The sequence below is a fragment of the Dermochelys coriacea genome, chromosome 2 (assembly GCF_009764565.3).
Source record: "Dermochelys coriacea isolate rDerCor1 chromosome 2, rDerCor1.pri.v4, whole genome shotgun sequence".
Lineage (NCBI taxonomy): Eukaryota > Metazoa > Chordata > Testudines > Dermochelyidae > Dermochelys > Dermochelys coriacea.
Genome location: NC_050069.1, coordinates 148,721,080 through 148,744,410, shown reverse-complemented (window position 1 = coordinate 148,744,410; position 23,331 = coordinate 148,721,080). Strand labels below are relative to the sequence as shown.

Sequence of the window (23,331 nt, the reverse complement as noted above, 5' to 3'; positions counted from 1 at the left end):
TCCAGGTGCCTCATTACTCTGAGTGGTTACAGAACAGTGTACTTCTGGGGATGGCAATATAAAGTTAGTTTTTATGAAACAGGAATCCCTAGCAAAAAATTCACTTTCAAGGCCTTTTAAAAAAAAATTTGCATTTCCTGGTCACCATTTTGAACTCCACAGGGTTTGAGGAGGCAGGGATGGAGGATGTTGAGGTGCTGGCATACAGTTGCCATTAGTGGATATATGCTGCTAGTCAGGGCTTGTAATACCATTTGCATTGGTTCACAGAGGAGAAATCCCTCCCATTCATATATTAATAAACATTCAAATGGAGCCAGAAACTTACCAGGCTCTGGAATGGCTTCTGTCTCTTCCATTTCTGCTTCTGGTTCCATGGCAAGCTGTTTCTCGGCGGCAGAGAGTCAGAAAATACAGCCCCAAGATATACTGCAGGTGCTCCTGCAGTAAAGCCTTTTCTGGGACCAGTGTCAGCAGCAGAGTCATTTTGCTGGTCTTATTCAGCACCTGCTGCTGGCTCCCATAAGTCCCCATGCTGGATTCTGGAGCCAGCAGATTGCCATCCCAGCTGACCAAGTCACTGTGCACCACCATGCTTTGTTATTTCCTGATAAGCACAGTCATCCCTGGTACTCTTACTAAAATCCTCTGTTTTGCTGGCCTTCCATAGATTCATAGATACTAAGGTCAGAAGGGACCATTCTGATCATCTAGTCTGACCACCTCCTGCACAATGCAGGCCACAGAATCTCACTCACCCACTCCTACGAAAAACCTCACCTATGTCTGAGCTATTGAAGTCCTCAAATCGTGGTTTAAAGACTTCAAGAAGCAGAGAATCCTCCCTCAAGTGACCCGTGCCCCATGCTACAGAGGAAGGCGAAAAACCTCCAGGGCTTCTTCCAATCTGCCCTGGATGAAAATTCCTTCTTGACCCCAAATATGGTGATCAGCTAAACCCTAAGCTTATGGGCAAGATTCACCAGCCAGATACTACAGAAAATTCTTTCCTGGGTAACTCAGATCCCATCCATCTAATATCCCATCTCAGGGGATTAAGCCTATTTACCCTGAATATTTAAAGATCAATTAATTACCAAAATGACATTATCCCATCATACCATCTCCTCCATAAACTTATCGAGTAGAATCTTAAAACCAGATAGATCTTTTGCCCCCACTGCTTCCCTTGGAAGGCTATTCCAAAACTTCACTCCTCTGATGGTTAAAAACCTTCGTCTGATTTCAAGTCTAAACTTCCTGGTGGCCAGTTTATACCCATTTGTTCTTGTGTCCACATTGGTGCTGAGCTGAAATAATTCCTCTCCCTCTCCTGTATTTATCCCTCTGATATATTTATAGAGAGCAATCATATGTCCCCTCAACCTTCTTTTAGTTAGGCTAAACAAGCCAAGCTCCTTGAGTCTCCTTTCATAAGACAAGTTTTCCATTCCTCGGATCATCCTAGTAGCCCTTCTCTGTACTTGCTCCAGTTTGAATTCATCCTTTTTAAACATGGGAGACCAGAACTGCACACAGTATTCCAGGTGAGGTCTCACCAGTGCCTTGTATAATGGTACTAAAACCTCCTTATCCCTACTGGAAATACCTCTCCTGATGCATCCCAAAACCGCATTAGCTTTTTTCACAGCCATATTGCATAGGATGACTATGAGCTGCCAATGATCAACCAATACTCCAAGGTCCTTCTCCTCTTGTTACTTCTAATTGATGTGTCCCCAATTTATAACTATAAAATTCTTATTAATCCCTAAATGCATAACCTTACACTTCTCACTATTAAATTTCATCCTATTACTATTACTCCAGTTTACAAGGTCATCCAGATCCTCCTGTATAATATCCTGATCCTTCTCTGAATTGGCAATACCTCCCAGCTTTGTATCCTCTGCAAACTTTATTAGCACACTCCCACTTTTAGTGCCGAGGTCGGTAATAAAAAGAATAAATAAAAGATTGGTCCCAAAACTGATCCCTGAGGAACTCCCACTGGTAACCTCCCTCCAGCTTGACAGTTCGCCTTTCAGTAGGACCTGTTGTAGTCTCCCCTTTAACCAATTCCTTATCCACCTTTTGATTGTTCATATTGATCCCCATCTTTTCCCATTTAACTAATTCTCCGTGTGGCACGGTATCAAACGCCTGACTGAAATCTAGGTAAATTAGATCCACTGCATTTCCTTTGTCTAAAAAAATCTGTTACTTTCTCAAAGAAGGAGATCAGGTTGGTTTGGCACGACCTACCTTTTGTAAAACCATGTTGTATATTGTCCCATTTACCATTGACTTCAATGTCCTTAATTAATTTCTCAAATTTTTTCCAGGACCTTGCATACTACAGATGCCAAACTGGCCTGTAGTTATCCGGATCACTTTTTCCCCCCCTTTCTTAAAAATAGGAACTATATTAGCCATTCTCCAATCATTCGGTACAACTCCTGCGTTTACAGATTCATTAAAAATTCTTGCTAATGGGCTTGCAATTTCAGGTGCCAATTCCTTTAATATTCTTGGATGAAGATTATCTGGGCCCCCCGATTTAGTCCCATTAAGCTGTTTCAGTTTCGCTTTTACCTCAGATATGGTAATATCTACCTCAATATTCTCATTCCCATTTGTCATGCTACCATTATTCCTAAGATCCTCTTTAGCCTTATTAAAGACTGAGGCGAAGTATTCGTTTAGATATTGGGCCATGCCTAGATTATCTTTAACCTCCACTCCATCCTCAGTGTTTAGCGGCCCCACTTCTTTTAGTTTTTTATATGGCTATAGAACCTTTTACTTTCGCCAGAGATTAAATTTGGCTGTGCTCTGGTGGCCACAAAGCAGCATGCTTTGTGGCGGACTTTTTCTGGTCAGTCTCCATTCCAAATCGCAGAAGATTCTGCAAAGGTGTGTTTGCAGCTCGGTCAATGAAAACTGCTGCAGTACAACAAGGGAAGGATTCCTTCCGGTTCTCTGGAGTCAATTGGTGATTTCTGGGATGAAGGAGACAAAGGAAGTTGGCCCATATGACTGTGGGATATTCATTGTGGATTCCGAGGACCTGAGTCTGGGGGGGAGAGGGCCTGCATCTGCACTGCAAAGCAGTAGGGTTTTGAACCCACCACCACTGCAGCATCCTAGGATCGTGCGTCCGAGCCCAAGTCAGAGTTTGTGTAGTTGGAAGTGGCGTTTGTCCTCAAGCTTGAGTCTGCGCTTACATTACGGTGACCTTGGCTTTGACCATTCAGATCATCTTAATTGTGGTGACAGATGACTTATGACAACTAAAGTAAGAGGAAAGATGCTAGAACATTGGTGGCAGGAAGTATTGGCACAAAACTGGTAGATTGCAGCATAAAAACTTCTCAGATTCTTATTCTGTAGTTGTGGTGCAGTCAAGAAAAGGGTTTTTGCTTCCATAGCATTCACAAAGCCTTGATCATATTTATTCTGGATTGTGGACAGTTTCATAAATTCTAGCTTCAGGAATATTTGTTGGGAGGAAATTGTCAGTCAGGGAAAGTTGTTCAGATTCACCCTAAACTGATCAACCATGGAAATATTGTTATGGCAGGAATCTCCAGCTGGCACAGTTAGTTATACTCAAATTGTTTGTCTTAAAGTGTGACAAAGTGATTTGAATACGATTCAGTCTTTAAAGAGATTCTTGTATTTTTTTTGTTTTTCCCCAAAGTTATGGCAAACAGAGAGTTGGCTCTCTGCCTTAATCTCTGAACTAAAATACATTCTTGTGGCCAAATTGCTTCTATAGGTATATTAAGTATTTTGGCCGAAATTCCTGGAAGAGGATTGCCTGCTTATTTTGACTGACAACCTCTGTTCAGACTGGTTTATACAGTGGGGGGAAAAAAGTGTTAATGTATCTAGACTCTTCATCATTGATTTATCTTTCCATGGAAAGTCAACCTGTAACGTTTCTATCAGTTTTGTTCAGCAGAGGGATGAAAATACATTATGTTGAGGTGATCAATGTCTTCATTGAAGTTTCAGCCATTGCCTCTGAGGTTCTAGGTATTTGGGGTGGAAAGAGGTATTTCAAATGGCTGAGAGCCAAGTAATTATCTCCAAAGTTACTGAAAATATCTAGAGAAACAAGAAGTGGCAGGCTCTCTCTTCCTAATTGTTTCTCTTTCTGCCAATTCAGGGATGTGACTCCAACTGTTCTTGTCACAAGGGCTCTTCTATACTTCAGAGACATCACCACTAAATCCAAACAAAATCACCAACCATCAAACCTCTTGCATTATTGGAAAAAAAAGTTAAACACAAGACAGCATATAAATGATTACTTCTGGTACAGTCTCTTCTGTGTGCGCCTCTGTGGAAAGTTTAACAAAGGTTATATCTTTGTGAGTGGGCCTGCATTTAACAGGACATTTTCTCTACGTAAGAAGACCAAAGTATTTTCCAAAATTGAGTCCAGTCTTAGTATATCATAGATTAGCAAAATAATTTTAGGGGCAGGTAAGTCCTATTTGGTTTATTAAGGATAACGGTTTATGAATGATCAATGCAAGTAGTCTTAACTAAATCCTCTGAAATCAAAGCAAGTATTTAAATCATTTTTGAAAAAGCCATTTAAGGAGTTGTCTTAATACAAGCCAACTAATGATTAAGAATCTTAAATCCAAATTAAATCCCATTATATTTTTGTTGACCAATATTCAGCCTGTTTCCTTACCAAGAATACAAAGTGGTAATTAACAGGAGAAGCTACCACTATGTTACAATAAAATTTCAGTATCCCAATAAAATCAATTCACAAGGTTTTTAAATCTAATCCCTTGGCAGTTCTCTAACTATTTTCATATTGTATTGAAAATTGAAGTCTTGATGATGTCAACTGGACTGGAAGGTTGCTTTTTGCTACTGCTGTGTGGCTGCTGTTTGCCTTTTTAGCTGTCTGTGGCAGTTTGCTCTCAAAGATAAACAGGATGAATTGTGTTGAGTGCTGTTGAAGTTGAGAAGGTAGCAGAGTGCTGCTGCAGGATCACTCCAGAGTTTTTGTACTCTTTTTTCCTTCCTACTTTCATGAAAAAGAAAAAGGAGGACTTGTGGCACCTTAGAGAACAACAAATTTGAGCATAAGCTTTCATGAGCTGCAGCTCACTTCATCGGATGCATTTGGTGGAAACTTTTTTCCACCAGATGCATCTGATGAAGTGAGCTGTAGCTCACGAAAGCTTATGCTCAAATAAATGTTAGTCTAAGGTGTCACAAGTACTCCTTTTTCTTTTTGTGAATACAGACTAACACGGCTGCTACTCTGAATACTTTCATGAAGTCATAGGAAAACACACCTCTTTCAATCTTGTCTAGATTTAAAATTGGATGCTGTCATCCTTTCATTGGTTCAGTGCTGTTGTGGGTTAGTTATCTTGACATCTGTCTTGTGAATATGCAGTCTACTTAATAAAAAAGATGCATGGGGTCCCTGGTTCCCTTTGTCTTCTTGTAACATGAAGCTTTGTAGTTCTGTCAGTCCGTGGATTCCCTACTTAGCTCTTCCTTGCAAGGTTTTGTGGAACTTGGGTCTTAACAACAGGGTTCACATTTCTTAGCTTTTCCTTTCTGTATATAGACTAGCTCACTTTTTTATTTAATGAAAATCATCAACTTACATTATGTTTGTACTCAATTGACATGCCGGAGTTAGTGCAGGTGTCAAATTAATAGTGTGCATCTTCACATTTGCAGCTTCTTTTTGATTTCCTTGCATTCAAAAATGACATCAGCTTCTGGAAGAAAAAGAAAAGCATGACTGGAATGTCTACAAAAGCAGGTATGGCACATATGAGGTAAAGAGGGTGTGTATTGATCTTGTTTTTACTCTTATATGTTAGAACACATGAATATCTGAAATGCTTTAGGAGATGTGGCAAAATGAAAAACATTTTTGTACGATCATCATGGGAAAGTGTGCAGTTATTTAATCAGTATTCAGTTATTTAGCAGAAAACTTTAGACACACAGGTTCTAATCTTGGTGCATTAGGCACAGTGATAATGCTTACCCTGCTTTGGAGATCAATTTTTATTGGGTACATCATTCCACATCTCTGATTAGGACTTTCTTCTAGAGAGGAAGAAGAATGTGTGACCACGAGTATGGGTAATATGGTTGGTTGTTATGAGAGAGGAATTAAAATTGTTGTATTTGAGATATGCAAGTCGTCATTTTGTTGTGTAAAAATCTTCTGTTCCTTGTTACAACTGGAAGTGTTCTGACATGTGCACACAGTTTACTGTGCTCGAGTTTTCGGTGATGCTACACATTTACAATGATGATCCAGTTGTGACTGGTTGGATCACAGAAACCCCTTTGAGACTGCCACCTGATGTGCTTAGACTATCTCTGAGTCAGTTTTCCCTGCCAGCTTGGGACTTCGGTACTGTGCCTGTTTGAGCCAGACATGCTTGCCTGCTGCAAACACAGATCAAGTCTCAACCATGTCCCCCACAAGCTACAGGCTTAACTGAAAACCGTTTAAGAAGTGCTCCTGTCTCCAGCACTCAGGTACCCAGCTCTCAATGGGGTCCAACCCCCAAATAAATCCATTTTACTCTGTATAAAACTTATACAGGGTAAACTCAAATTATTTTCCCTCTAACACCGATAGAGAGGTATGCACAGCTGTTTGCCCCCCCTCTCCCCCCAGGTATTAATACTTACTCTGGGTTAATAAGTAAAGTGATACTAAATACAAAAAGTTGGATTTAAGTGGTTCCAAGTAATAGACAGAACAAAGTAAAATTACCAAAAAAAAAAAAACACATGCAAGTCTAAGCCTAATACAGTAGGAAACTAAATGCAGGTAAATCTCACCCTCAGATGTTCCAATACGCTTCTTTGACAGACTACCCTTCTTCTAGTCTGGATCCAGCAATCACACACCCCTGTAGTTACTGTCCTTTGTTCCAGTTTCTTTCAGGAATCCTTTGGGGTGGAGAGGCTCTCTTGAGCCAGCTGAGGACAAAATGGGGAGGCTTCCGAGGGGCTTCTAAAGTCTCTCTCTCTCTCGTGGGTGGAAGGCCCTCTCTCCCCCTGTGTGGAATTACATCTAGAAGATGGAGTTTGAGTCACATGGGCAGGTCACATGTCCATGCATGGCTTTTTTAAAAAAAAAAAAAGACACCGTTGTCCACATACTAGTTTGAATGTTCCCAGGAAAGCTGAGATGTTGATTGGCGTCTATCAAAGTCCATCGTTAGCCAAGTACTCCCAATTACTTGAATAACCCCTTCACACTATGTTGACCAAATTTGCCTTAGGTGCTTCCTACAGCAAACCCCTCAACTTCAGATGTAAAAATGATACATGCATACGACTAGGATGAATACATGAAGAAGAACATAACCTTTGCAAAGATATATTTTATGGCATATCTAGCTGTGACCGGGTTGGGACTCACCACTGCAGTACCTCCTGCTATTCAGTCCAGGAATTAGCTCAGTTCATGCAGAGCACCCTCTGCCGGTGGTGTCCCGTCCGTCTCTCGCCCTCGCTTAGCATTTTGATCCACTTTGCTCCCAGCGTCCTCTTCAGGACACTGCCCTTCGGCAGTGCCCACTGCTCCGGTATCACCCCCTTCTGGGAATTTGGTGTTATCAGCAGTCCACCATCTGCACCTGCTGTAGTGGACAGCTACAGCCTCAGAGTCTAGCCCCTTTGTCGCAGGGGCCAGCCAAAGCCTGGATCAGGCCACGCTCCTCTTCAGCCAGGTGTAGTACAAGGGGAGGACCCAGGCCCACCTGCTACTCTGGGTCCTGACCCAGGGACCCTCTAGTGGCAGCCACTCTGCCCTCCTTCTCTCCCCTTGCCCTGCTATTGTCCCTGGGCTGCTTCCCCTTCAGCCCTATGCACCTGCCTGGTCCTTGGTAGGGAGGCCTGCAGCCTGGGGTTTTCCTTGGCTGGAGCTCCCCAGCTCCTTCTACCCTTCCCCAGCACTGCTCTGTCCAAGGTGCCACCTTTCAGCTCAGGATCCAGTCCTCCTCCCTTGAACACCAGGGAGAGACTGCCCTGTCCTTTGCTAGGCAGTCTTTATATAGGGCTTAGGCTGGCCCTGATTGGCTACCTCTCTCCCTGCCTTGACTGGCTCTCCCCAGGCCTTCTCTGATTGGCTGCTGCGGGTCTGCACAGCCTCTCTGGCCTGGTTCAGCCCTTCTTCTCAGGGGACGGGGCACTGCCCCACCACAGTAGCATAAAACATATTCCAGTTATGTTATATTTACACTCATAAACATATTTCTATAAAGAATTATGGGGTGCAACATCACACTAATGAATTTCAAGGATTAGAGTTGTGGGTTAACGTGAGAATATTTGCTAGCTGCTACCTGCATACGTGCTGTGACGGGGCAAGGCCAGATGGCTATAGAAAAGTAGTGGGAGATAGATATATTAGCTCCAGGCTAAAGAAATCCCTGGTACCAGGTTAAGTGAAATGGCAGCTGCTCCAGGTCAATTAAGACACCTGGGGCCAATTAAGAACTTTCCAGAAGGCAGGGAGAAGGCTAGGTTGATTGGGACACCTGAAGCCAATCAGGGGCTGGCTGAAACTAGTTAAAAGCCTCCCAGTCAATCAGGTGGGTATGCATGCCAGGAGCTGTGGGAAGAAGTTGCGCTGTTGAAGAGGCTGAGTAGTACACACCATATCAGGCACAAGGAAGGAGACCCTGAGGTAAGGGTGAAGTGGAGCTTGAGGAAGTGATGGCTGCTGTGGGGGGAGTAGCCCAGGGAATTGTACATGTCCTGTTTCTAAAAGATCAGCTACCACAGCTGACTACTATTAGGGTCCCTGGGCTGGAGCCCGGAGTAGAGGGTGGGCCCGGGCTCCCCACACACACACACACACCTTTGCCTCCTGTTTAATCACTGAGACTGAGAGACAACGGAGACTGTGCAAGGAAGGATAACTTCTCCTCACCTCCCTCACTGGCTTATGATGAAAATGGCTCAGTAGACTGTGACCCTTGTCTGTAGTGAAAGAAGGGTTACGTGGAGGGTCACGGTGAGCCTCTGAGGCTAGCGAAATCGGCCAGGAAACGCAGGACCCATGGAGGCAAGGACAGAGCTTTGTCACAGCGCGTAAAACAAAAGTGGAAGGATTCTAAGTGACACTGCATACTTTTGGTTTCTTGGTACTAAAGTAATGCAGTTTTCAAAGTGTCTTCTCGGTTCCAGCATCTCTATAGTTAGACAGAATGGTTGGGAGTTTAAAGATGTACATTTTAAATACTACTTACAGTTACAGTATTTGAAGGAAATTAGAACTGGAAGACATGAAAATCCTCTTGGAAAAATCTCTTTTCCCAAGAGGAAAGAAGGAATGTCTGTGCTGTGTTTAGCATTTAAATGGGACTGCACTTATTTTTTGGCACTCAAATGTTTTTGAAAAACACTCATATCTGTTTCCTTAGCATTTTTATTTAGTGTCCAGTTCTTGCTTTTCCTTATGCCTTTCCCTTCTTCTCTAATATAAAAATCATCGGGCAGGAAATGGTGCTATATATAATTGCAAAATTTAACAGAACCTGAGAAATTGCACACATGCTAAGTGTCTTATTTTATCAAATACCATCAAATGCAATGCACTTCAAGGATTTCATAGCAGTTTTCACAGGCTAAATTTTGAAATGTTCATTTGCTAGAAAGTTTTATCGTCTGAGGTTTTCTTCTTAACAAGAATCACAACCATATATTTAATAATATCTTAAAGTACTGCTGATACATTGTTTTATTGCTACCAATATTCCATTATAGAAATAATTTTCTTATTGCAAGTTCTTTGTTGATTCAAGAATATTTCACTCCTTATGCATTTTTTTTTTACTTTGCTTACTCTGTATCCCCGTATCCCACCATCTAACAGGTTGTTAGTTCTCAACAAATCCTTGCTATTTAAAATCATAATTTTATTGTGACATCACTTTTCACGAAATTGCATCCGATGAAGTGAGCTGTAGCTCACGAAAGCTTATGCTCTAATAAATTTGTTAGTCTCCAAGGTGCCACAAGTACTCCTTTTGTTTTTGCGAATACAGACTAACACGGCTGCTACTCTGAAACCTATCACTTTTCCTATAAGCCTCTATAGTCTCACAAGAAGCTTTATCTGGGGAAGCAGCTCATATAGCCTGTTGTCATTCTTCTTCCTATCTTTATCTTACAATAGTTTAACTGTAACATTCTTTCACCAGGTATCACTTATTCCTTTAATATCTAAATTATACTAACACTCATTTCTATTTTCTTATCCAGTGCTTTGGCGATGCTTCAGTACCGTGGTAATATTTCTTTTCCTTTTGGATGAACAAACAAGCTTACTGGTGCTAATTCCAGCAGGTGTCGGTGCAGTGATTGAGGTGAGTTCATAAAGCTCTGAAGTCTGCTTATGTCTGATTATAGGTTTATTGCTGACCTTGCTGCTATTTACATCTACATTACTATGGAGATGATATTAAACTGTTCATTTTATTTATATATATTTTTACATATAGAGATATACACACACACACATGCGCGCACTCACACATAGACGCACTTTTTTATATATATGTGTCTGTGTGTATGTACATGTGTGTATCTATCTATCGGTAAAAAAAGTCACTGTCAGCTTTAAATTTAAGTGAACTAATTTAGAATAATTCCAGTTTAGATAGAATACGCGTTAAATAATTTATCCTGAATAACTTCTATTTAACTTGTTCTCTTCAAGGAACTCTAATCATAGAGGGTAATCAGTAAAACTGTACATATAAAAAGTGCTGTAAAATAAACAAACTGGAAAAAAAATCTTTTTACCAACTTCGCAGTTCCTGTAATCTTGGAGTATTATTTCTAATTAGAAGTACAAGATTTTAAATGTGACTTTTTTGATTTGGAGTCCCTTTAAGGTTGACACACACACACACACACACACACACACACACACACACACACACACACACACACACACACACACACACACACACACACACACACACACACACACACACGTTAGGATTCTAAAAAACATTAACTAGGGAGGAGCTCACAGTTCAAGTGTTTAATTGTTAAAGGTTTAACTTCATTATATGGATGTGTCTGTTTTCCAAAATTACCACATTTACTCTTGGAATTCTGAACTAATTTTCTGAGAATGTTCAAGTAAACCCAGTAATTAGTTTAAAAATGGGTCCCTTTAAGAAATTTATCATTGGGTCCTGACTGTCATTTGCTCTCACTAGAGCTAGTCAGAATTTTCTGACTGAACAGCTTTCTATCTGTGTTGATTTTGTTAAAACATTCAATAAACAAGGCACACTGTATACGGTGGGTGTGCCAGCCTGCCTGGCTGGCAAACGGAGATGAAGTCCAAGAGAGCCTGCCATGCAGGGAGCCAGGAATTCCAGGGACTATATTTCAAAATTTCAGTCCAGCAAAAATTTAGAGTTTTGACGTTTTACCCTATTCAGAACAAACAAAACTGTAAAAACTCAAATATGTTCACAGGGTAGAAACTGCGTCTTGGCTAGCTATAGTTATGTCTCAGGATCCAATTTTCCACTAATATTTGTGTAAATATTCAATTTTAAGAAATTGGTCAGTATGAAAAGTAGGACTACCAGAACTGACTTTCAGACTTCCTGTTTAAAAATGTATGAAGAAAAACTAAACAAAAACTACAAAGAAAATTCAGAAGGCATAAAAAGTTAGACTGTGAAGTTTCATAATGTTAGGGCACTATTTATAAACACCATAATTTATGACCTGTTTTTAAGTCTATTGTACCATGCAATCCAAATTAAGGAACGATTTTCACAATACTTATTTAAAATCCTTAGCTGAGGTTATTACCTTGAAAGCTACAGTAAAAAGGCGATGAGTGCCACGGGGTTTATTTGTACTTTTCAGTTAAATGCTGATACCTTTATTCACTGATCCAATGCATTCAGTTAATTCATTGACTTTAGTGGGACTACTGAAGGAGTAAGATGCTGTTCTTCAAGTGATGCTCTCTATGTGTCAAGGGTGGCCAAACTGTGGATCTTTCACAGTTAAAGTAGCTCACATTCTCCATCTACCAGCCTGTGGGGAGGGAAGAGTGTGTGGCTTTTCCACCTACCAGTCTGGTGGGGGGAGGGTGGCTTTTCCACCTACCAGCCTGTGGTAGGGCTAGGGGCTTCTGCCAGAAACGACTGGTGCCTGCTGAGAGTGGGGGGCACAGTTTACAGGTTTGCTCCCCCAACAGCTTGAATCATGCCCCTCCAGGCACACACACCCCCCCTTACCCTCAGCGGCCTGTCCCTTGAACTCCCAGGTGGTAGCTCCTTATGGAGAGGCAACAACAAAGACCTGGGAGCTGCAGGGAGGGGCTGCTGCTTTAGCTCCGTGGGGAGAAGCAGCAGCAAAAGCAGTGGCTCTCCTTGCAGCTCCTTGCTCTTTCTTGTTGTCTCTCCCCACGGCCGCAGCTCCAAGCTTGCTGGCTCCAGCAACTGCCATGCAGGGCGGGGGCCTGTTGGCACCATGTGACTGAGCAGGGCCAACAAACCCTGGGAAAAATCTGGGCAGGGGCCACCCGATGTCCCCCTCCCCCCCACGTGTCACCTCTGGACTTTCTGCCCAGTCGGAAGGGGCATCCCAGGGCTTCAGCCCTGCGGGGCATGCCTACCTGGGTTCAGGGTGCACCTGCCGAGGCTTGGGGCTTCAGCAGGAGCAGGGCTGAAGGCCCGAGACCTAGCAGGTGCCTACAGTGAGGCTGAAGATCTGAGTCCTGGCAGGCACGTCCTGTGAGGCTGAAGGCCCAAGCCCTGGCAGGTGCACCCTGACTCTCAAACTTATGAAGATTGTCTTATGTGTCTCGGATGGTCAGTAAGTTTGGCCACACCAAACTATATGTATTCCAAACGTGGGTGTGCATGCGTGCTATGTGTCGGAGCCAGAAAATTTCTGTAGCAGTGTCCATCAACCCGCATGAGCAATGTCCGTAGCCACAGGGTCAGGCAAAGTTATATGAGGCTGTGCGGAGCGATGCCCTCTCAGTTCCCTTATACCATCGAATGGTTGAAGTCAGAATCCCTCTTCCTCTGCGATTGTAGTTTTGGGTAACAAAGCCCTTTCTTTCATTTGTAGCTAGTCTTCTTTTGTTTTTCTCTTTAGTTCGCTGTGCGTAGTTCTGAGTGTAGTGTAGTCTGATTTGTTTCTTTCCCCAGGGACTATGCCCCATGTTCCAGGGTTCAAAAACTATGCATCATGCCCCCTCTCATTCTCAGTGGGCGACGAGCACCAGTGCTGTCTCTACTGTCTTGGGGAGACTCATCTTGCTGCGAGATCTGTCTCTCCTTCCATCTCCAGACTCCTAAAGAGTGCCAACTTTGCCTCCACAAATTTTTTATGGAGGATGCGTTCCAGCTGCCTGCTCCGTCCAACCCCAGAGTGGCGGAATCATCGGTGCAGTGCCCTTCACTGGTGGTGAGTGCTCCTCCTAGCAAGTCCCATGCCCCAGATCCGGCAGTGCCAGCGGTCTAGGTTAGGCCCAAGCTTGAGAGCCAGAAGCACTTGCGTGGTCATTGGAACAGGTCCCCTTTGCAAGCTGCCTCCAAGCACAGTGCTTCCTCCCCAAACTGCCCCAGGTCGGTTGAGCTAAGCTTCCTCTTTCTGAAGGTAAGATGAAGGAGGAGGACCCGATGGCCCCACCACCTGCCATAGCAGCTGCCTGACTGGAACTGTCCCTAGGGTGCGCACCACCCGTCCCCCCTGCATCTCAGCATCCATCAGTCTGTTCACTACTGCACACAGCACCTCGCTCTTTGACTTCTCACAGGGACATTTCCCAGACCTTGGGACAATGTGAGCCCCTTCTTCAGCACATCTCTAACTGCCCTACCCTCATTCTCCGCTGCTCTCTGTAGACGAACCTCCTGCTCCAGCAGAGGCAATGCTACTGCTCCAGGAGGGGTGCTTCAAGCCTATGCATTCCAGCCCACCAGTACTGACTGCTCCACCACTCCCAAAGGCTTATACCACTCATGCTCTTGCCTCCTGACAATCAGAAGCCGTGGACCTGGGTGTACCCCTGGAGGAGGTTGCATTATCAGCACCATCAATTGGTGGACATTCTGCAACCACGAGGGCCATTCAGGTGGCACTGCCTGTTCACAATGCTATCCTGCAACCTGCGAGAGCGGTCTGGCACATGCCGGCTTCTTGTACCCCCACACTGAAATGGACAGTACGCTGGTACTTTGTCCTAGCTAAGGGGGCAGATTTCCCATTTTTCCCACCCAGCTCCCAATTATATTGTGGTGCATGTGGTGACAGAATGCGTCTGCCAGCGCACCATAAATCCACTCCTCCAGAGCAGGTGGACAAGTGCCTGGACCTTTGGGGCGGGAATGTCTGCTCGGCAGCATTGCAATTTTGTATTGCCAACTACCAGGCTCTGCTGGCAAAGTATGATTTCCCTAATTACGCCAAGCTTGCAGCGTTCCTGGAAGACCTGCCACAGGACAAGCAACAACACTTCCATGCCCTTCTAGAAGAAGGCTGCCGACAGCTAAGGTGAGCCTTGAAGTGGCCATGGATGCTGCAGATACGTACTCTCACTCTCTCGCAACTGGGGTCATTATGCCGAGACTCGTGGCTGCAGTCCTCCTTTTTCCCCTGAGAGGTCCAGAACACCATCCAGGACCTCCCCTTCAGTGAGGACAAGCTGTTCTTGGCAAAGACAGACAAGTCCCTTCACTCTCTGAAGAACTCGAGGGTAATACTTCAGTCCCTCGGTATGTACACCCCAGCACCCTGTCATAAACAGCAGCGCCAACCCTTCTGCCCCAGTTCATACGCGAGTTATCAGGCCTCCTATCTTCGAAATCAGGAACCCCCGAGGAAGTGTCAGTGATACCAGCGACCTCAGTTCTCTCCATTGCCACCTCTTCCATCCTGCCCAGACACCAACCCAAGGTCCAGTTTTGATGCGCAAGTTGAGAACTGCAAGCTCTCCCCACCCGTCACCATGCCCGACTCCCCTTGTCTCCTTTGGGGTCCGTCTTGCCCTAGTTACCGACAAATAGGGTAGGAGCGCTACAGATCGTTGGGTACTAGAGATTGTCCAGCACAGTTACTCTGTAGAATTTATCTTTTTTTTTTTTTCCCCTGCATCAGGGACCTCCCTGAATGCCTGCTGGGGGTTCTCCCATCGCAATCTCCTACAACACAAGGCAGACACCCTCCCTGTGAGGGGCACCATAGAACCGGTGCCCAGCCCCTTCATCAGCCGGGGATTCTACTCTCCATACTTGCTCATCCCTCAGTCTTGTCCTCTCTACCCTCACCAGACCCCGTTCAAGCCTCTGGCCACATCCTCCCTCTTCCACCTCTCCATGGAAGTAGTCTTCCTTGTGGCTATCACTTCTGCTCGGCAGGACAGCAAACTGGTGGCCATGATGGGTGATCTCCTTCCCCTGACCCCCAATACAGTTTTCCATAAAGACAAGTTTCAGAGTAGCAGCCATGTTAGTCTGTATTCGCAAAAAGAAAAGGAGTACCCGTGGCACCTTAGAGACTAACAAATTTATTAGAGCATAAGCTTTCGTGAGCTACAGCTCACTTCATCGGATGCATCCGATGAAGTGAGCTGTAACTCACGAAAGCTTATGCTCTAATAAATTTGTTAGTCTCTAAGGTGCCACGGGTACTCCTTTCCATAAAGACAAGGTTTCCTTGCGCTTCCACCCCAGATTCCTCCTGAAGGTAATCTTGGAGTTTCACCTCAACTTGTCGATTCACCTTACGGTCTTCTGTCCTAAGCTGCAAGCCACTCCTGCAGACAGGACCCTGCATTTCTTAGACGTCCACCATGTGCTGGCGTTCTATCTTGACAGAACCCACACCATACATGCCTCCCCACATCTCTGTAGACAGATCCATGGGCCAAGTCCTGCCCTCCCAACGCATCTCAAGTGGGTGTCTGCATGCATCCACATATGGTATATGCTGCCCAGCACAATTACAGTGCACTCAGCATGGGCACAGGTGGCAGCAGATGTCTCCTGGCATGACATCTGCTGAGCAGCAACATGGCATTCTGTGCATACCTTCACTACCCATTACGCAATCATCCAGGAGGCGGCAGATGGAGCTGTGGGCCATGCTGTCCTCCAGACTGCAATGCCTCTTGCATCCTCACACCCGCCTCTATGCTTATCACTGCTTGATACTCACCCACATTTGGAATACATATAGAGAGCATCACCTGAAGAGGAGGAAGAAGAAGAGGCTGTTACTTACCTGTAACTGAAGGTTATTCAAGATGTGTTGTCCCTATTTGTATTCCAATACCTGCCCTCGGTCCCATCTGCTGTGTGCCGCACTGCTCAGCAGTAAGAGGGTGACTGAGAGGGTGTCACCCCACACAGCCTTATGTAACCTTACCTGTAGCTACATACGTGTGGGTCAATGAATACTGCTGCAGAAATCTTCTGACATGGCGTGCATGCGCACCCACGGTGGAGTACAGATTGGGACCACACATCTCGAAGAACCTCTAGGAGGTAGGTAACCTCTTTTTCGAGTCTAAGAACTAGATTTTGATATCCTTAGTCATGATTGATTAATTGTTCTTGATCTATAAGCATTGTATTTTTGTAACTTAAATCACAGCTCTGGAAAGTGAAGAAAGCGCTGAAAATGACAGTTAAATGGAGAAGCATGAGGCCAACAATCCAGGTAAGTACCTTTGCTCTTTCATAATGAGTAGAGCTATTGAGCTCTCTGCTCCTTCAGAGGTTAGTGAACAGCTTACTTTAAAATAAAATTCAAATCAACAAAATATGAAGATATAAAATGTATAGAAGTATACAAATGCTGCTGTGTTCATCCATTTGTATAATATGATTCAATTAAAAAGTTGCAGAAGTAGCTACAGAAAACCACAAATCAGTCTTCCATTATTACTGCTGGAGGATAGAAATGTTATTTGCTACTGAACTGAGAAGATTAAGACATCTTCTGCAAAACAGAGTTCAAGTGCCAGTCCCTGTGTGTGTCCCACTATGGGGTATGCACGCACTTCATGTGCCTGAGACCAGAGAATTCTTGCAAGCAGTGTCAATTAGTCTATCTCTGCACCCTTGCTCTCCTCACACACCATGGGTAAATGGGGTGGTATGGACTAACTGCCTATCCAGTTCCTTTTTACCACTGCATGGCCTAGTTTGTAATTTTCAGTATCTGGAGCCCTTCTTTCTGTCGTCTTTGTCTTCAAATCTGTAAATATTTCAGTTTTATAGTTTATTTTTACTGTAGTGTACTTAGTGTTAGAAATTTTAAAGTATACTTAGTAACAGGTATAATCCCCACCTCAGTGAACCCTTTAGCTTCCCCAGTATAGGATTTAGATTATGCCTAGGATACCAGACTTCAAAAATTGTCTCCTGTCCCTGATCCTTCTCAGTCAGTGATGCTTCCACTAGGTGCAGTATCTGTCAGTTGGGGTGATCCAAGTCCCATCTGGACCCTGCAGGCACAAGAACTCTGGCTTAAGAAGCAACTCAGGAAGAAAGCAATGAGGCCCCAGTTGGACCCTGCCCCCGTACATCTGCCAGAGTTCTAGAAGAGTGCCCTTCTAGCACAAGATCCGATACAGAAGTGGGAAACAGTAAAGTCAGGGACCCTTCATTGGGCTTCTACCATGAAAGTAAGGACTGTTGTCATAAGCAGAAGAGCAGAGCCCCACTGACAATGCAACCTCAATGTTTTATGTGAACAAGCCAGGAGGAGCCCGCTCCCTACCTTTGTCAGCAAGCAATAAAGTTTTGGCAATTGTGCATCATGGAAAACCTCATTTACACAACTGCTTACTTGTCCAGGTGCTCAGAATCACTTGGCCAGTCACCTCAGCAGGAACTTCTCTCAGAATCATGAGTGATTTCTGAAGAGTGATGTGCTGAGGTCCATTTTCAAGGAATGAGGCATTCTGACAGTGGACTTACTTTCAGTGAAAGACAACAAGAAATGCAATCAATTTTACTTTCAAGGGGGTCTCAGTCTAAGGCTCATTAACTGATGTTTACCATTTGAATTGGGGATCAGTCCTTGTGTATGCCTTCCCCCCGATATCCCTCAGGTGATTCTCAGACTGAAATTGGATCATACTAAAGTTTGGTTCCCAAACTTCGATAGCCCGCGAACCCCTTTAGTAATTGTGTAATTGTGAAATCTCATGAACCGCCTCCTAAAAAGGAATATTTCCAGGGATTTAAATTTAAATTTCCTCAGTGTGATGGATGAGCTTGCTTTGCTATGCATAGCTCTTGGAAGTCTGGAACCGTTGGAGAAAGATGAAGTCTCAGTCTGGTTCGGCATCAAGTCTGTTTCTATATTTGGTTTTCAGATGTGCATACGAGAAAAACGCTTTCTCGCATAAGTATTGTGACAAAGTTCCTGCTCTACCTTGGTGGGTCTTGCGCTTATTGGCAGATTTGCTCACCTTGGAGATTCACAGCAGCCCTCAGTTTGGCCGTATTCATGAACCCACAGTCCAGGTCAACTTCTCCTGTGTCTGACCAGGAGTTGGGAGGTTTGGGGGGAATCCGGGCCCGCCCTCTACTCCAGGTTCTAGCCCAGAGCCCTGTGGAATGCAGCTGTCTAGAGTGCCTCCTGGAACAGCTGTGTGACAGCTACAACTCCCTGGGCTACTTCCCCATGGCCTCCTCCCAGCAGCTTCTTTATTCTCACCATAGGACCTTCCTCCTGGTGTCTGATAACGCTTTACTCTTCAGTCCTCCAACAGTACACCTTCTCACTCTCAGCTCCTAATGCCTCTTGCTCCCAGCTCCTCACACGCACGCCACAAACTGAAGTGAGCTCCTTTTTAAACTCAGATGCCCTGATTAGCCAGCCTTAATTGACTCTAGCAGCTTCTTGATTGGCTGCACGTGTTCTAATCAGCCTGTCTTAATTATTTCCAAAAAGTTCCTGATTGTTGTGGAACCTTCCCTGTTACCTTATCCAGGAAAAAGGAACCTACTCAACCTGGGGCTAATATATCTGCCTTCTATCACTCTCCTGTAGCCATCTGGCCCGACCCTGTCACAGTATGTTGTTGAAAATGGTAACAAAACTGCAGCAGCTTTTTCTGCCAGAAGGGGGTACTCGTTTCTTAAACTCAGCCAAAAGTTGATCAGTGACAGATTTCTGAAACTCCTTTTCAGTTCGTAATCACAGGAGATCTCAGTCAATTTCTCTCTTTCTTCAGTGTTCAATATCTGTGTTGAGAAAGTGGTATCATCAAAAGGGTTGCGAATCCTTTCATTATCGCCTGACATAGCTAGAAAATATTCCCTGAAAGGTGTGCAAACTCCTTTTAGGTGTGCAATTATATTGGTTTCAGTGTACTGATCCAACTGAAGTTTATTCTGCCAGGAAGTCATGAAGATTACTGAAACACTCAGTTTGATTGTTTTCCAAACAACTTTCCCAGACTGCAACTTCTTTATCATGGATTCATCTTGCTCTTGCACATTGAAAATTGTTATATTGAGGCCTTGAAGAGATAACTTTAGGTCATTAATTCTTGACAAAATATGTGCTAAATAAGCTAGGCTCTGGAGCCAGACATTATTTTCCATACAGTTGGCAAGGTGGAAAGGGTGGCTGTTGAAGAAAACTAGGATTTCCGTTCTAAGCTCAAACACGCGCACAAGGATTTTGCCCCGTGAGAGTCATCTAACTTCAGTATGGGTCAACGGACAATTGTGTATATTACCCATTTCTTCACAAAGTACGTGACATATTCTGGAATTTATTGGCCATGATTTTATGAAATTCACCATTTTCACTGCATTGTTCAGCACTTCCTTCAGTCCCTCAGGCATGCGTTTTGTTGTGAGGGCTTGTCTATGCATGCTGCAATGAGTCCAAGAGACTTTTGATGCAACCTTTTTTGTTCGAGCTACAAATCCAGTATACTTCCCCATCATTAATGTGGCCTCATGAGTGCAAATATCTAGGCACTGAGACCAATCTGTTTTCTTTTCTTGAAAATATGCAGTAGTCAGATTGAAGATATCTTCTCCAGTTGTACGTTCTTCCAATGGTCGGCAAAACAAGAAGTCGCCATCTTCAACCATACCTTCATTCACATAACGTACAAACAGTAGCAAAATAGCTAGATTAGCTACATCAATTGATTCCTCCAACTGTATAGCATAATATGGACTATTTTTCACTCTGTGTACAATTGTGGTCTCTACATTATTTGTCATGTTAATTCTTAGTGACAACGTATTATTGGACAAAGGTACCATGTCAATCCTTTTTGCAGCCTTTTCTCAGAGCATGCAATGAACCATGTCTTTTATACATGGACCAATCATGCTCTCTGCTATGGTATGGGCTTCTGATGCTTTTGCTACTTGGTAGCTCATGCAGTATGAAGCTTCAAGTGCATTTTCATTATCAGTACTTGCTTTGGATATAAAACTGGTTATGTCACTTTTCCTCTCAGCTAATTTTCGCTTGAAAAAAATCAACAGGCTTGTCGAGTTGTGCAGGATGCCTAGTTTCTAAATGGCGCCGAAGTAGCGAAGGTTTGAGGCTGCTGTTTGCTAGAACATCACCACAAATCACACACAGTGGTTTTGGACGTTCTTGATCACCAATGCATGTAAAGCCATATTTTATATAATCATCATCATATTTTCTTTTCTTTGTAAGTGACTTTCCAGGACCATCATGATCATTAGACTTAGATTTTCCACAGTGTGGACTTGAGGAAACACTAGCTGATTCTTGCATCTTTACACTTTTTCCTTTTTTCAGCCACTTATCCATTGAACTTGTGTAGAAAAGTTCTAATAAAAATAACGCAGAGAAACTGCTAACAACCAACAAACTAGAAAATGAGGAGATTCACTCAAGTCTCACTGAAGCAAAACAGCACTCGAGAGAGAATGACAGTTACTGAGGCACCTTAACACTTCTACACTGGCTACAACGTGGTTCTGGTTGGTTTGGCTCACAAACAGCTTTTCTTCTGCCACGAGGCCTGTCCATACGAGGGTGCCCTGTGAGGGACAAAGTAGCTTGGATCACCCCCACGTACAGCGCAGCCCCTGCTCACTCTGCCCTCGATGCCAGCTTCCCCTGTCTGACAAGGACAGGGGTCCGAGCTGCCACCTGCGTGGCTGGCGTCTCAGCTGCCACCCTGCCCACCACAGGGCTCAGGCTACTGGCCTCGCGCCGGGGCCTGGGCTGCCGGCTCCTCACTCCATCGGGCTCCTACTGCTGGACCCCGTTGACCACACCGGTCAACTGAGCTCCACTGAGCTTGGGCTGCAGGTCCCACTGACCACAGGGACTCAGGCTGCTGGCCCCAACTGGCCGGCTCTGCTCTTCCTGGGACTCGGGCTGCCAGCCCCGTGCAGAGCGCTGGGGTTCAGGCTGCCGGCTCCACCCTGTTGATGGGGGCAGGGCTCAGGCTGCCAGCCCCAGCTGCCTGGCCCTGCTCTTCCTGGGGCTTAGGTTGTCAGCCCTGCACGGAGCGCTGGGGTTCGAGCTGCCAGCTCCCCCACTGACGGGGGCAGGGCTTGGGCTGCCAGCCCCAACTGCTGAGTCCTGCTCTTCCTGGGGCTCGGGCTGTCTGCCCTGCAACTGGGTCCCATCTGCTGCCTCCAATGCCTGAGGTCCTCTGGCCGCCATTAGTGAAATTTTTCTGGCGACCCCCCTGTAACATTCTGCGAACCCTCGTTTGGGAACCACTATACTAACTTGATACTCATTGTACCAACTTGGCCAAAATAGTGTTGCTTTTCAGACCTTCGCAGTCTGTCTATTCAACCTCACAGATTTCTTCCCCTCGTTCCTGATCTGCTGACACAACGCCATGATCAGATATGGCATGCATCGCTTTGACTTTTTTTATCTTATGCAGATCAGATGAAGGGTCAGGATGTTTCCACACAGACAATTTCCAGGTGGATTACTTCTGCATTACTACAGCATATGGGGTAGCACAGGCCACACCTCTACAGAGACTGGTGGCTTATTCTGTTAGGGTTCACACGGCTTTTGTCATGTTTCTCAGTGATGTTTCTATATTGCACATTTCTAGGGATGCTGCCTGGTCTTCCATACATACTTTTCAGAAGCATTATGCTATTACAACATCTAGATCAGATGGAAACTTTGTCCAGGAAGTTCTTCAGTCATTATTTAAGTAGACTCAGAGTCCCACCTCCATTGGTTACTGCTTGTGAGCCATCTGCAGGGAACATTTGGCTGCAACCACTCGAAGAAAAAAGGTTATTTACCTGTACTGTAACGGCTTCGAGATGTGGGCGCAGAAATATATTCCATACCCTGCTTTCTGTTCCCTCTGCACTGAAGTTTCCAGTCTTAGATTCTTGTGTGAAAGAACTGCGGCAGTTGGAACAGCACTGCCCTTAATAGCCACAGGAGGGGAAATAAGGGCCAGAGGAAGCCAGAGCTGCCCCAACAGCTAATACTAAGTGAATTTCTCTGGCTTTGATGCATTGGGCTCATGCACACCTGAGTGAAATGCACAACTGCACCCACATCTCAAAAATCATCTACAGTACAGAGTAAGTAACCATTTTGTCTCATCACTTAAATGTTTAGAATAGTTAGTTTTCATTCACAGATTAAAATGAGACTGATATTTCTAGTATCCAAAATATATAATGTTCTATTAACATAAATGTTCTATTAACATAAAGATTTGAGGATGACAAAATCAATAAAAGGATGGGGGGAAAGGAAGAAACCTGGAAAACTCACCAGATGTGGGATTGTATTTTAAAAACCCAAGTTTTTCACAATTCTTTCACTTAGCAAGCCAGTCTTTCTTGCTATGGAGCTAGCAATGGGTATGTTTTGCTAGATAATATCATTGGCTGAAAAAAAACATTTTGGTTTCACAAACAATGTTGGTTTTGTTGAATTTGACCAGCAGAGAATGTTTTACAATGTGGTCTTGCTCTTCTTTCTTTATGAAGTATAAAGATTTGAAAAGCATGTTTTATCAAACCTTTTTTTCTTGCTAATGTTCTACATTAACAATATAAGGAATATTAACTCTGGTCTGGGTTTCCTTTGCATTTCTTGGGGACATTATTCATGGATCTCCATTAACTGAAGGTAGGTGGAAGTAGAGATGTTTAACTTGTAATTGATAATTCTTTTGTCCCAAATAATTATTGGGCATTAAAATAAGACCAGAGTGTGATGCTGCTTTAAGGACCTTTATGCCAAACCTTCTGAACATGAAATAATTACTTTTGTACAATTACCTATTATTTA

The 23,331-nt window shown here is 44.1% G+C and overlaps 1 protein-coding gene across 3 annotated transcripts in view; it reads left to right on the top strand.

Annotated features, from left to right (window-relative positions):
• CLPTM1L (CLPTM1 like) overlaps positions 1-23,331 on the top strand; it is a 103,869-nt gene that overhangs the window by 51,294 nt on the left and 29,244 nt on the right. For 2 of the 3 annotated variants that reach the window (XM_038389208.2, XM_043508500.1), the window contains exons 8-10: positions 5,728-5,812; positions 10,291-10,394; positions 16,672-16,737. In XM_038389208.2, the coding sequence (XP_038245136.1) occupies positions 5,728-5,812; positions 10,291-10,394; positions 16,672-16,737 (255 nt within the window). The remainder of the gene's footprint in view (positions 1-5,727; positions 5,813-10,290; positions 10,395-16,671; positions 16,738-23,331) is intronic. The other variant, XM_043508501.1, reaches the window with a different exon arrangement.